Source organism: Coturnix japonica, chromosome 15 (genome assembly GCF_054131305.1).
Source record: "Coturnix japonica strain WE chromosome 15, WE-NBRP24, whole genome shotgun sequence".
NCBI lineage: Eukaryota > Metazoa > Chordata > Aves > Galliformes > Phasianidae > Coturnix > Coturnix japonica.
The window spans coordinates 6889502-6902665 of record NC_140677.1 but is presented as its reverse complement, the minus strand read 5'-3'; the positions used below and the strand labels follow the sequence as shown (position 1 = coordinate 6902665).

At 42.8% G+C, this 13164-nt stretch overlaps 1 protein-coding gene across 27 annotated transcripts in view; it reads right to left on the bottom strand.

Moving 5' to 3' along the window:
• Positions 1-13164, bottom strand: part of CADPS (calcium dependent secretion activator) — a 169058-nt gene that overhangs the window by 43025 nt on the left and 112869 nt on the right. For 8 of the 27 annotated variants that reach the window (XM_085516307.1, XM_085516308.1, XM_085516316.1 and 5 more), the window contains one exon: positions 2866-2972. The exons of 3 other annotated variants lie outside the window; for them this stretch is intronic. In XM_085516307.1, coding sequence (XP_085372433.1) covers positions 2866-2972 — 107 coding nt within the window. Of the gene's footprint in view, positions 1-2865; positions 2973-11026; positions 11045-11900; positions 11970-13164 lie in introns of all 27 variants that reach the window. 16 more of the 27 variants (XM_085516302.1, XM_085516303.1, XM_085516309.1 and 13 more) reach the window with 3 other exon arrangements.

Below are 13164 nucleotides of genomic sequence, written 5' to 3'. Positions count from 1 at the left end.
TCATTTGTGGGGGGAAAAAAATAATGCCCAAACCAGTCACTGTTTCCCTTCTGCTGGAAAAGTCAACTGTTATCTCTACATGTCTCTGACTTATGTCAGGTTCCTCAACCTCCTTCTCCCTACTCTCAGAGGACAGGCCCTTTTGCAGTGGGAGCAAAACCACCATATTTTGAAGAGCTCCTTCAAGATGGTAACATTTTCTGTATTTACCATCCACTTACCTGCTTTACTCGAATGTAAAGGCAAAAAAAAAAAGAGTGTTCCTTCTAGCCAAACACACCTATTATTGTATGTTTTACACATGGATACACATGTATATATGTATGACCTCAAGGGCTTAAAATACATATATACATATACACATATGTATACATAGAGAGAGAACATGAGTTCAGAAATACGTGAAGATCACGGTCTCTGGCATGTGCCATCAGTCATCCAGGGAGACAAAAACGGAGCTGGAAGACATCTGGTGAGAGAGATGTTGCAATGGCAGAGACCTCCAGCTCTTACCCAGGACAAAGGCACCACTGTTTCTTTTGCATTTTTGTCTGTGCTTCTTTGAGATGGGTAGGACTAACCCCAATGATAAGACGTGACGCTTTTGGTCTAATGGCTTTTGAATATATTCCATGCTCTGAGTTTTCCTTTCTGGGTTCTCACTAGCATGTCTGCCTGGATGTCCATGCTTAGAAATAAAAAAAGGGGTGTATTTTAATGGAAAAAAATCATGATTATCAGAAAAGAAGGCATTCCTTCAGCAATGCCATTGATTCATGATGCCACTGAATTCTGCTGAACATCCAAAGCAGACCAAGAAATCTCACCTTGCAGGTTGAACCTTCTCACCTTCAGACAGAAGGACAAGATGGGGGGAAAAAAAACAACCTTCTCATCTGGAATAATTTGAAAAAAAACATGCAATACCTCAGCACTTCTCACTGCACAGGAACAGAATAATGGGGCTGTAACGCATAATAAAGATGGTGTGATAAATCAGCCAGCCTCTCGTCTCTCTGTTCCTTTGGGTGCAATTCCAAGTGTGCAGAGAGCTGGCCCACTGCCTGAACACCACTGAAATGCCACAGAAACCCTCGGGACAGGGATTCAATAACATACCAACAGAGTGCTGGGCTTCTGGACAGAGATAAATGTCAGTCTTTCAGGTCACCATTCAGAACAAGGGGCCAGGATGCCTCCTATCCGTGTTGGCGTTAACCTTCTGTCTCTAATCAAAGCCTTGTGACACAGAAGATGCTGAAGAGCAGTTTTGAATCTTCCTCCATGTGAGGATCAGAGCAGTGCAGCTGGCTGAACACCACGGGCCCTCTTGTTGCCTGCTGCAAAAGTCCACTATTTCCTAAACAACTGGTGCTTTAAAATCAGCTCTTTCCAGGCTGGTTGCACACACAGCCTAAGCTGGTGATGAGTGGAATAAAGCACTCATCATCCTCGGGTAAGCTCCTGCAGTTCATGTGTAAGTGCAGAGCTCTCAGGCAACCCCCTGCTTTGCAGAAGTGAAGTTCATTTCACTCTTCACCATGTATATTCTCTCTCTACATATAAATACTGTATATCCAGTACAAGGCACATACAGACAAAACCAGAGGAAGAACACTACCATTCTAGTCACTTGTGTAGAACTCAGTCCACCTCCACCACAGTGTACTATAGATCAGGTGAATGCAAAACAACAGAGGTAACAACAGGCTGAGGAGAGATTCCAGGCGGGTAGGGTTGTGTTGGGATGTAACTGCAGCGCTCGTAAAATAGACCCATTGCTACATGCATGGACTGGACTGCTACGCCACACTGACCCTCTGTGTAAGGCTACCAGCTCCACAAGCAGCCGACTGGGAGTTGCTGTTACATTCCTTGGTCAAAGTTACGGAAGCGAGGGCAAACCAGGTAAAATCCCAGTAGGAAACATGGCACTGAGAGGGCATGCACGAAATATGACAGGAGTGACTCGTGTCATTCGGTTTAGTCACATACCTCTTTCCCCTGCCAGGATCATCCAAGATTGAATGAACAGTAGAAAAACAGGGAGGAAATTTAAATATGCAAGCAGGCATTAGTTGGGTGTTGTGGATTGTTGTGTATTATCAATAAGTTAAGTTATATTGCAAATGTAATATACCCCGGAATGATTTTTAGGTGATTGTGAAATTATTTACCAAATGCTCTTAACGCAAAATATAGTCAGTATATACAAAAATGGGAAGGAAGGAAGGAAGGAAGAGTGAATGAGTGTTACAATACCTACAGTCATACACAATAACTGTTCGCTCTGATTTTCAGAATCATCAATTTCCAACACTTAGCCAAGAGCCCCAGATTTACAGCCAACACGGGGCTCGATCCTGCAGATACTTACATGGGTGGGCAACGTCGCTGCCTGGGGCAGTCCCTGTGAGCTGGCACTGTCCTGGCAGCGCTGCTGGCTGCCTCGGGGCTCAGGGTTTCCAGGGTCGAGCCTCGGGGTCCTATAACATCTATTTGCCCCTGACACGGTTACAGTGTTTTTAAAACATGAATCTTTCCATTAAAGCACTTTGAAGAGTTAAGAGGATGGGACCGCTCTGGTATGGAGCTGGTGGTGGACATATGTGGCTCTTGCTGGTGCTGCGGACTGATGTACCGGACAGCAGGATTTAATCAATTCCCCTTTTGGCCCTCCCTGCCCTATGAAAAGCAGTCTTCCCAACCTGTCCCATGTGCCTTCATCACACTTCATCCCCATTACTGCCTTCTATAAAAGATAACCCGGCACCTGTTCAGGAGACATCCCATAAGCACTCAAAGCCACCAGCAACCGACCGGACCCTGCTCAAGACCTGCAGGACACAGGGCAGCGCTGCTCACCTCTGCGTGGTGCTCTTCGTTTTGTTGGAGGACTTCAATTACCAATTCTGCCAGACGTATTGTGTCTTCTAACTTTTTAGCTGGTGTGACTAACCGGCCTACATTTTCTGTAGTACAAGAAGTTGAGTTAAAAGGCAGGCAGAGCGAAAAGCTCAATGTAAAGCAAGTAATTTTAGAGGTTTAAAAAATCCCATAATATTCTACAGCTTTAAAGATCTTTTCATGCATATGTTAAATGCTTGTATAATTAGTACTGTGCAAACCAGAAAGCCACATTCGTTATTCTACTATGAAAATACAGTGCTCCAGCTCCAAATTTCACAATATAGTCAGAGTTGTTTTGCTTTATGGTGAGGCAGTGGCACTTTAATAGCTCAAATAAGAACATTGCATTCCCTTAAAGACAGCATCTGGCCACTAATATATGAACAATATGTATCCTACAGAGTAGATGATGCACTGCGGATCATGTCTGTGCGATTTAACACACTTTTAAGATCAATTGAAACAAATCTCTCTGTACTTTTAACAAATCGTCAAACTCGAGCAATTTAAATGCCACCTGCTACTGAAAGCAAAAGCTGCAGGTCTGGCTTGCTCCAGGATTTAACTCCACAAAGGTCGAGGAGTTACGCATGCTGGAGGGAGTGGAAAGTGGTAACGCCCACCTGGCGCTCATACGTAAGATTGATATGGGAAAAGAGATGCAACTTTACAGCAAAAACCCCGCAAACAAACCAAGGAGTTTAAATCCTGGAGCCTGTGCTTTAGCTCTATTGAGTTCTTTTGCAGTATTTTCTAAAAACATTTATTAAAATAATCAAATCACATTCTCCCAGGTAACTGGTATTAACGCATTACAAATCTGAGGTGCTAACAACCTGGAACGTTTAAGGTTTTCAACTTAGAGTACTTTAACAGGACTAACAGGAAAAATAAAATCGTGACCTGTTCATCAAACAACAGCTTCCACAGGACTGGCTGAGTGCAACCAATGGGGCTTCTGTGACCTGACATGATGGTTCACCAGCACTCTTAGCTCCAAGGAGAAGAGCAGGAGCGCTGCTCCCTGTAGACATGCCTGTGCTGCTGTGGATCCCTGCAGAGGTGTTCCTCCTGCTAATGACGGGCTGCAAACCCAGCTCTGCTGTACTAACTACAGCAAGGAGCAGGATGATGCTTTGGGAGCTACATCAACCAGCTCATACCTATCCACCTACATACATTTTGGTCTCTCTGTGAGCACAACAAAGCCAAATGCTAGAGGTGTGTGAATTACAGCCCCTCCACCAGCAAGATATTCATCTTGGGGTGTCCAACATTAAGCCAGCAGATTGGGTTATGCCTAAGTGCATAAGGCAGTTGAGCATCTTGCTCCAGACCCCTGCATGCATCAGCAGTTTGCAAATACCTTACAGCTTAGATTTTCTTTGCTGACAGAACAGCAACTTGTGGTTGCACACAGGTGTCCCACTTTGCTCTGATGAGCCCCAGGTCACAAAACCCAGCCTGCTGAAGGCCTGGTGAGTTTTGAGGACACAAATCTCTACCTTAGCATCTCACCTGCTCCTTCTTTGGATTTATTCTTATGGGCAACAAATCTCCCATGAAAAGGAGAGGAATATTTCTCAGAAGGGGGCTAAGAGGGGCACATAGTACTGCTGTCAGAGGAGCTGAGCAACAAGCACTGCAGGTGCTTGGTTCAGCTGAGAGATGCATCAAGGCAAATTAATGCTACACTTTTGCTGATGGATACCACAGATAGGGGCCTTGGGGTTTCCTCTCTGGTTTTCCTTTCATTTCTTGTATCTCTGGAAACAATAACAAAAGAAACGCTCCCAGACCATCCTTAAAATACTCCATTGGGCAAACACTGAAATTGGAGAACTAGTGGTTAACTCATTGTCCTTCTTCCTATGCAATCCAACACCTCACTAGTTACAAGAAGAAAAAACTCTTCCTTTTAAGCAAAGAGAACCCAAAGAAATGTCCCTGTGGTTGCTTCTACACCTTTAAAACCAGGGAGAAGCTTTTCCATCGATCAGAGCAGCATCAGACCCATTCTCATTTGCAACACTGATCTGCTCTCAAATACAACTAAAAGACAAAAGTGTTAATAAGAACAACTGCTCAGAGATGCTGTCTTTAAAGAAAATATTGATGCTTATACAACTTTGGCAGCCAGCAGATGTCAATCTTAATTTTTTTTTCCTCTTATTTTAAATATTTCCCTGGTTAAGTTACTATACATCAGAATATTCCGCTAAGATAGCTGGAGCACTGACAGTTACATGAAACATATACGATATACTTATCAAACATTTCATCCAACATCATGTAAAGCTCATACATATTTATAGTTTTCATGCAAAATGTTATGCAACAACAATGTTATTTTGTGCTGACGTTGATATTTGAAAATGTTGCATATGTCAGACATTGCTAGACAAAAAAATGTGGACATTTTGAAATAAACGCTACCTCTAAGTCTCTACAAACCTACCACATCGCACTAGGTGGCTTATAAAGCTGCACATGACAACTAGCTTGCTAAGGCTAAACAAGCAACTGCCAGGCTAGAAAACCACTGAATAAATGGAAGGAAGACTATTACAGTACTTGGCGTCTGTTTGGCCATGCCTTTGAGCATATGATTAATCATGTTAGTCTGCGTTTGAGGAGATGCCGGTGGCCCAGCCGGTGGCTTAGGCTTGGATGGACGGGCTGCTGGTGCGTGACGGAGGGACGCCAAAAGTAAAGAGACAATGACGTCATAACAGTGACAAAAGGATGGAAACTTTGAAAGGAACATAAGCAGAAATGATCAAATAGACATGGAAAAAGCTGCAGGGTTTTGCTTCTTGGTGCTTAAGGTATTAACACGGGAACGACACCATCTGACAACAAGAATTCTAGGAGTCAGCAGATTCTAACATCCTACGGCACTGTGCAATCAGAAAGCCAAGCATCCAACACAAGTGTGGGGCTGCACCTCATGTGGAACCTCAATTTGGGAAACAGAGCTAAAACTCTGCAATTCACAGAAGGTGACCAAAAACGACCACCTTAAGGCAGTGCCCCCATACTTAGGTACATTTAGCAATAGAATAATGAGCCGCAGGAATTAATTGCTTTGTAAATATCAATTACACATTTTAGAATTAAACGTCACTGTTGGTTAAAGGGAGCTATAAAATATTCTTGTGCAATTTAAACATGTAAAAAAATCTGTCACTTAAAAATGTGTGGTTCCTGATCGTTTCCAGCTCATTTAATTATTTTCAACTTGGAATTCTAGTGGCTTTTATATTCTGGGTTGAATCATATATAAAAACTTGCCAGCTCTATCAAATATGTTACTTGCTATTCCAAATGTTAGAATACTGCAATCAGGACTTGACCCATCTGTCATATAGTTTACAATATCAGCATAGGAAAAATTCAAAGAAAATAGCCTTTCCTTTTACATGCACTCAGAGAGTGAATTATGTACCGTGAATATATTAACACAATAGTTTCTATTACATTTAATAACAGTTTTTAGCAGCACAGTGACTATTTTTAATAATTCCACTTGCAAAGGATCTGGCATATTTATCTGGACATTCTATTGCCAAAAGTCCTTGCCATTTTGATTGCATTTTCCAGCGGGAGAAAAAAAAAAAGGGTTGGCTTGTGCAAAGTAGATTTCTGATTGCTTTGAAATCTCACAGAATTACAACACTTATCAGAGCATAATAAAGAATATTTGAGTCAACCATTACTTAAAGAGTACAAGTTAGGTTTGATCCTTCTCCCCATACACAGAGGTACACACGTACATGAACACACATACAGTGCACACGTGCACACGTGCACACACACACACACGCTTTTAGTCTTTTTAGAGATGTAATTATTTAATTCAGACTCTTAGATTTGAGCTTCTGGTTTGGGGTTTTTGTTGCTGTTGTTTTTTATAGCAAGAAAAGTAAATCTATTTCCTTATCACTGGAGTCACCCTGATCTATGCTCAGTGTTTACCCAGGGTGGCTTTGTCCCTAGAAATAATACCTCCCAGCCTCATGTGACAGAAACAACTGTTCTTTGGGCACTGGCCTAATGACTTTCAGCCTAATTTAAAAGATAAGCAAGAAATCAATTTGATTACTCACTTATGGCTGCTGAGCAAACCACATAATGCTCAGGAAGGAGATTTTACTGCTGGCCTCCTGGAACTCCACACCCCATTGCACCTCTGTGCACCACAACTTGAAATTGTCCCTAAACATGAGCCCACCTCTGTGCCACCAACCACCAAAACACACATGCCGAAAAAGAGAGGTGCTACCATGGGCCCCAGTGGTGAACACATTTCAGCCCTCACTGACATCCAGGCCCCACAGTGTCAAACTGACCTGACTTGTGCAAGTGTTTTCTGCAAAAGGGAATAGTCAAGAGCAGAGAAGGATGAGGAGGAAGCAGCAAGAGCTGCTGGTGAGATCTGAATGCATCAGTCACTAAGATTAAAGGCAGGACAGGCTTATTCCTCCCTAACAGCCTGGCCAAGGGGTCCTCTAAAGCACTCCTCTGGACAAAGTCATGCATGAGACTGCATTATACACCTCTGCCTGATACTTGCAAATAAAACACTTGCAGAAACCAGAATTACTTGGCAAGTAAGAGTTTTGGGGTTGTATGTTGCGCTTCAGAGTGCAGTGAGCGTAACAGGTGTATTGTAAAATCAGTGCTACTTTGGGAAAGTGTGTTGCATAAAATTCACTGTATGCAGAGCAGAATATATTCCAGTTATGTATTATTATGTATTTCTCACTTAGTATCACAGTCTGTGTGAAGTGGAAGGACTAACACAACCACACCACTGAGAATTAAGCCTCAATAAGCAAGGACCAGTGTTGACTTTCCGCATTTCTCGCAAGCACAGCTACCAACTCTGTGATTTCCTTGTAATAATTAAAAACATGAGCCCTGCCAAAGGCTTTGGTGTGTAAGTATTGTGTGCATCCATTTGTGAGCCAATCATGGCAATGACAGAGTTGCTGTTCTCAAGATAACGATAAAGAATAATGGACACAGCCCAAAGAGAAGGCAAAACAGCCTTTCTTATCCTCATGAAATGACTTATGTGTGCCTGGAAAGGACTTCATCGATGATAACTTTTTCTCTCAAACCAAGATTCACAATTAAGAAAAACTCATCAAAAAGGTTTTTCAACTTAGAAGGAGACTCAGCTCTCAAAATTCAACATACTGAAATGAGAACTGACCTCCTGACTTTCTGGTGATTATTCAGCCTAGTCAGGAGTTCCTGCACATCCGAATTCTATCTCATGCCTCAGGCATCAAGTTGCTCTGTGGCTGGTAAGAGCCTTGAAGAAAGAATGCTGCAGAGCAGATCACTGCGACCCCTGAAGCTCTAGTAACAACTCTGATGCTGCTCCAAACAGTGTTTTATAAAGGGCAAGAGAAAAGCTAGCAATTTGCCTAACAGCTCTCTGCTAAACCCAGATAAATGCCACTTCAACAAACCAAACAAAGCAGCAGTTCAGTAAGCAGACAAATACAGGTTGCAGTTATGTCTGGACTACACGAATGGTCTATTAACAACTTCAGTCTCCATTCCTGCCTCAAAGACCAATATCTTCCTACATTTTGCATCCATATTTATTTGGGGAACTTCGTTTGGTTTCCTTGTTGAGCTTTGTGCTTTATCACAGTTGCTGGGGTGACTGCTGAGTGGTGGATGAACTGATAAATCCTATGGCACCTCCTCTTATCCCAGGTTACCTTAACAAACAGGCAGCTCAGCCCCTACAGCACCAGCACACTTGCTAAATATTGCGGGTATGTGCAGGGAGCTCCCCAGGCTGAGATCCAGAAATAGGAAACACGAGTGATGTGAAGAGAGCACGGGGACTGTGACAAGGGCCAGTGAGAGCGTTGTGACAAATACCACTGCTTGGCAGCAACCTGCTGTGTTGTGAAGTCAAATACTGGCCCCTTCTGCATGCAATTCCTCAGCCCAGGACCCTCCTGTGCCTGCTGGGCATGCATGACGCACAAGACACTCTGCAGCCAGTGCCAGTTGCTGCTGACATGGTCAGGGAACTGCATCCTTGGACTGAGGATGTTGGGAGACAAGCAAAAAAATTGCAATTTTGGCCCCCAATTGACCCCAGAGAAGCTGACTTCCCCCGAGGACAAAGTAATGAATATCACAGGTCTATCCGTTCCCAAGTCTCTTTCTCTGCCTGTAGAGCTGCCCAGATGGCAGTTCTGCCCCATGCACAAAGGCAACAACCATCCTGGCCCCACATCTCCTTTGTTTTTCATCCCCAGGGGTACAGAGGCCAAAACCAAGCCGCTAAGAGAGAAGTAGTCAAAACCTAAAAACCCAAGTCTTACACTAAACACAACAAATGGTCAAGCTGACAACTGCCACTGTGGCTGGCACCAGCTAAGGCTGCCTGCACCCAGCTCCAGCAGGGTGAAGTGGCATTCACGGAAATGGGATCCCTCACTGCCAATGAACTCCAATGCAATGCAGTGCATTCCTCAGTTCCTGTGCTTCTCCTGATGGAGAAGTCATGTTTTTTCTAAAAGAAAAATGGATTCCCATCTGACATGAATATGTGGACTAAGCACTTACTACAAGGTTGTTAGTTTTGTCTGATTAGTAGTTAAAACAAGCCATTAATCTTCAATTATTTCAGAATTATGTTCTGTTTAGTGTTCTATTTTAAATCTACATTTTTAGGTGAGGCATGAGACTACATTTTATTTCAGGTGAAAGAAGAATGAAAGGTGACATTTGTGCGTTTAAGTTGTGTTCACTACCTTATTTCTCATTCTTGCTTCTGGCAAAACAAGTAAAAAAATCAGACCGAAACCTACTCACTTTTGACTCCAGTTAATCTGAGGAACTGGTTTCAAGTTGAATCCTGCTGACAATGCCCCAGAATATTTCATTTAAGACACTGGGAGAGTTGTGGGTACAAAGCAGGGCAGCCACAACCATCTGTGTCCCTCCACTCACTCTGAGCTCCAGGAAGCAGCTGCATTTTAAACCAAACTGGGCCTAGACATGTCCTTCTCAGTTCCTAAACCTGACACATGTGACAAGCCTTAGCCATCAAGAGGGAAGCCCAGTGCAAGAATTGTGCTTAACGCACAACAGCCCACTGTGGCCACCGGAAATAGCTGTGTTTGCAATGGTTGTATTTGCAACTTGTGTACCTGTACCTCACTTAGTTGCAGAGAAGAATTAATCTTCATTTCCCAAATTGGTTTTAGTGCCATGCTCTAGATCCAGAGCCAAATTTGAGCTGCAGGGGCCTGGGGAAACTGGGGTAGAACAAACTTAGCCCCTTGTGCAGCCTTTTAAAAGCAATTTCCCTTTGATAACAGCTGAAGTCAAATCAATTCTTTTTTTTCCTCCCCCCCTCCACATAACACAACAATCTACTCACAAAAAGGGATGAACAGTTCAGGTTTCAAGGACTTTCAAAGCAGGACTGTGGCGTACAACAGAAACAAGAACAGGGGGCTACAGACCTCCAAATCCCTTCTGAAGAGACAGGCACTTCAGGCACTTTGGTTTGTGCTGAACCTTTGCCTCACCACATGTCACCACAGGTTATAAACAAGAGACAAACATGACTTCTGTCTGACCGGATCATTTGTTACACATTAACAATAAAACTGAAACAAAACAAAACAAAACCAAAACAAAACCAAAAACCAAACCGATTCTCCCAATAGGGCATAAAACAGAAGTTATGAAAACCAAAAATGAACGTTAATTTCATCAGAAATGTGCTTGTTGGGCGTGTTAAGTTAATGGCCAGCTCACCAACGTTTCTGCATCAAAAATGAGGTGCAGTTCTTTAGGAAAACAAGATACTTCCCTTTTACAGAGGCTAGGTTGTCCACTAAAACTGTCTCTTAAGAAGACACTCTATTGCTACAAGGTACTTCTAACCTACACTCTATTCTAAGGATGGAGACAAAAGAGGTTATGTAGACAGCACAAATTAACTCCTTAAGTATTAATGCATCTCCATTTTCAGCCTGAAGGAGTACATATCTTAAGGAGCTATGAAAAACAAAATAAATATAACTTAACAGTCCTAGCAATTTATAATGCATATACAATTGTTCACCTGCATCCTTTTGATTCTCTATATGAAAGAGAGAAAGCAACAAGGAGAGAAAAGAGAGAAACAAGAACAGATAGGCAGGATTAATGAGCAAGTGGATCGCACAGCCCCCCAGTAATGCGTGATATATGACATTTGAAAATAAGATAAGTCACCCCGTCTCACCCCCCGCCCAGCAGCGTGGTGTTACCAAAAGAATCTCCTTTCATAGAGATGAAAGATAAAGCTGTACCAATAGGAAATAGGAAAGCACGAGCTCTGCGGATGTACAGGGGCTCTCTGAGCGGCACCCGGGCTCCTGTGTCCCCTCCAAAGCTCAGCGGAGAGGAGCAACCCAAAAATCCATGAGGAGAGCAAGTACAGCGCTTCCGCTTGAGAGAACAGCCAGGAGACATGTAAGAGCTGATGCACGCAGGAAGGACAGCCTCACATGATCTTATACGCAGGCTTCATTACAGATTGTGTACGCGGGAGAAGGGACGGCTTTTCCCCACGTCCTTTACCTGACCGCTAGCTCGTTTCTCCCCGGTGTAGCTGCTGCCCTTTGATTGTGTACCAGTGACAAGCACTTTACAAATTGGGGTTACATGGAAGCAAAGTAAAAATGCATTCAGGTCACGGACATAAAGAGTAACTGAAAAAACTTACAAACAGTCTGAGTTTATCACAAACAAATGGCTAAATTGTCTAACCTGTTTTAGGCTGATAAAAAGTGACTGGACTTCTCACACTGGGTTTCACAGACAGAAGCAACAGACAAGCCAATGCTAAAAGACTTGAAGCAAGGAGAGTGAGTTTGTTTGGATCTGGACTTTCTTGAGGTAATGAGAACAGAGAGAGTGAGGACAGCATGGAGAGGAGGGTGGTAGGTACTCACGAATGGTTAAATCCATCACTTGAGAGGCCAAGCAGAAGACAGGATGCTCATACATTTCTCTCTTTTTCCCTATAAAAGAGGATTTGGGCATGCAAGAGGCTTAGGTCAGAGGTAAAGAGGTTATAAGGTTATAGGTCAGAGGAAAACTTCATATCAGGTTAAAAGGAAAATAGCCGTAGAGTATTTTGGGATACATACAGGATAAAAGGGGGAAAAAGAAAAAAAAGGAAAATAAAAAAGGGTTAAAATTGGAGATCGACTGGATTAACCATTCAGCATGCCCATGAGTCACAAGAGAGGCTGTGACCATGACTCTAGAGGTTTGTTCAGAATTGTTTGCAAGAATATGATCAAAACGTCATGAACAGAGGGAAATAGATATTCACTGGTTTAAGGCTCCGAGATACTAAGGATTTCAGCCTTCAGTATCTAAGGCTTTCACAGGTATTTCTTCATAAACATAGCCTCGAGCAAAGCTGCCACTGATTCTGTTTTGCATCTCTGACAAAACTCTTTTCAACACGTGGTTATTCAAACGTCAGCATTCGAAAGCAAGATTTCAGAACCACGCACGACATCCAGAGACTCACCTCGCCGAGGCAAATTTGTTCTTTGCTCTTCTAAGCAACTATTGGAACACAAAGTGGACTATGCTCATGAGAGAAAACCTGATGCATGCAGCTGGCGGATGTTGGGTTGTTTGAACTAACAAGCCCAGCATGCTTTGAAATTGGTGTTACAACCACTTTTATAGAAACGGGATAAAAAAGTGGCTGTGGCCAATCACGGATAAAGGAGGAGAAAAGCAGAAGAGAGCAGGTAGTGTGGAATGAACTATTTCCCTGAAAAGGTTGCTGGAAAAAAAAATGCGTTGCTTCAAAGTATTCCCAGACCTAAAAGTCACAGTGCAAAAAAGAGGGCAGGTAATTAACACAACCAAGAAGAATTGAGGCACAAAAGGAAAAGTACACACTAATTGTTCTACTTTGGAAATGAATGCATTTTTACTTACAGATCATAAAGTTTGTTTTTGCATAGATTTATCTGAAAGAAGAGAGCAAATCTTACCAATGAGTTAGTGATATTTACACAGAGAACCTAAGGGAGCCAGCACTGGGTAGAAGCATCCATCAACAGAAAAGCTGCTTTTGATTCTCGGTCCTTCTCCAGCCTTGTCAAGCATATTTAAACATTGCATTTTACAGAATACACCAATTAAAATATCCTGTGAAGTTGAGTACTTTGATAAATTGCCTGATAATGC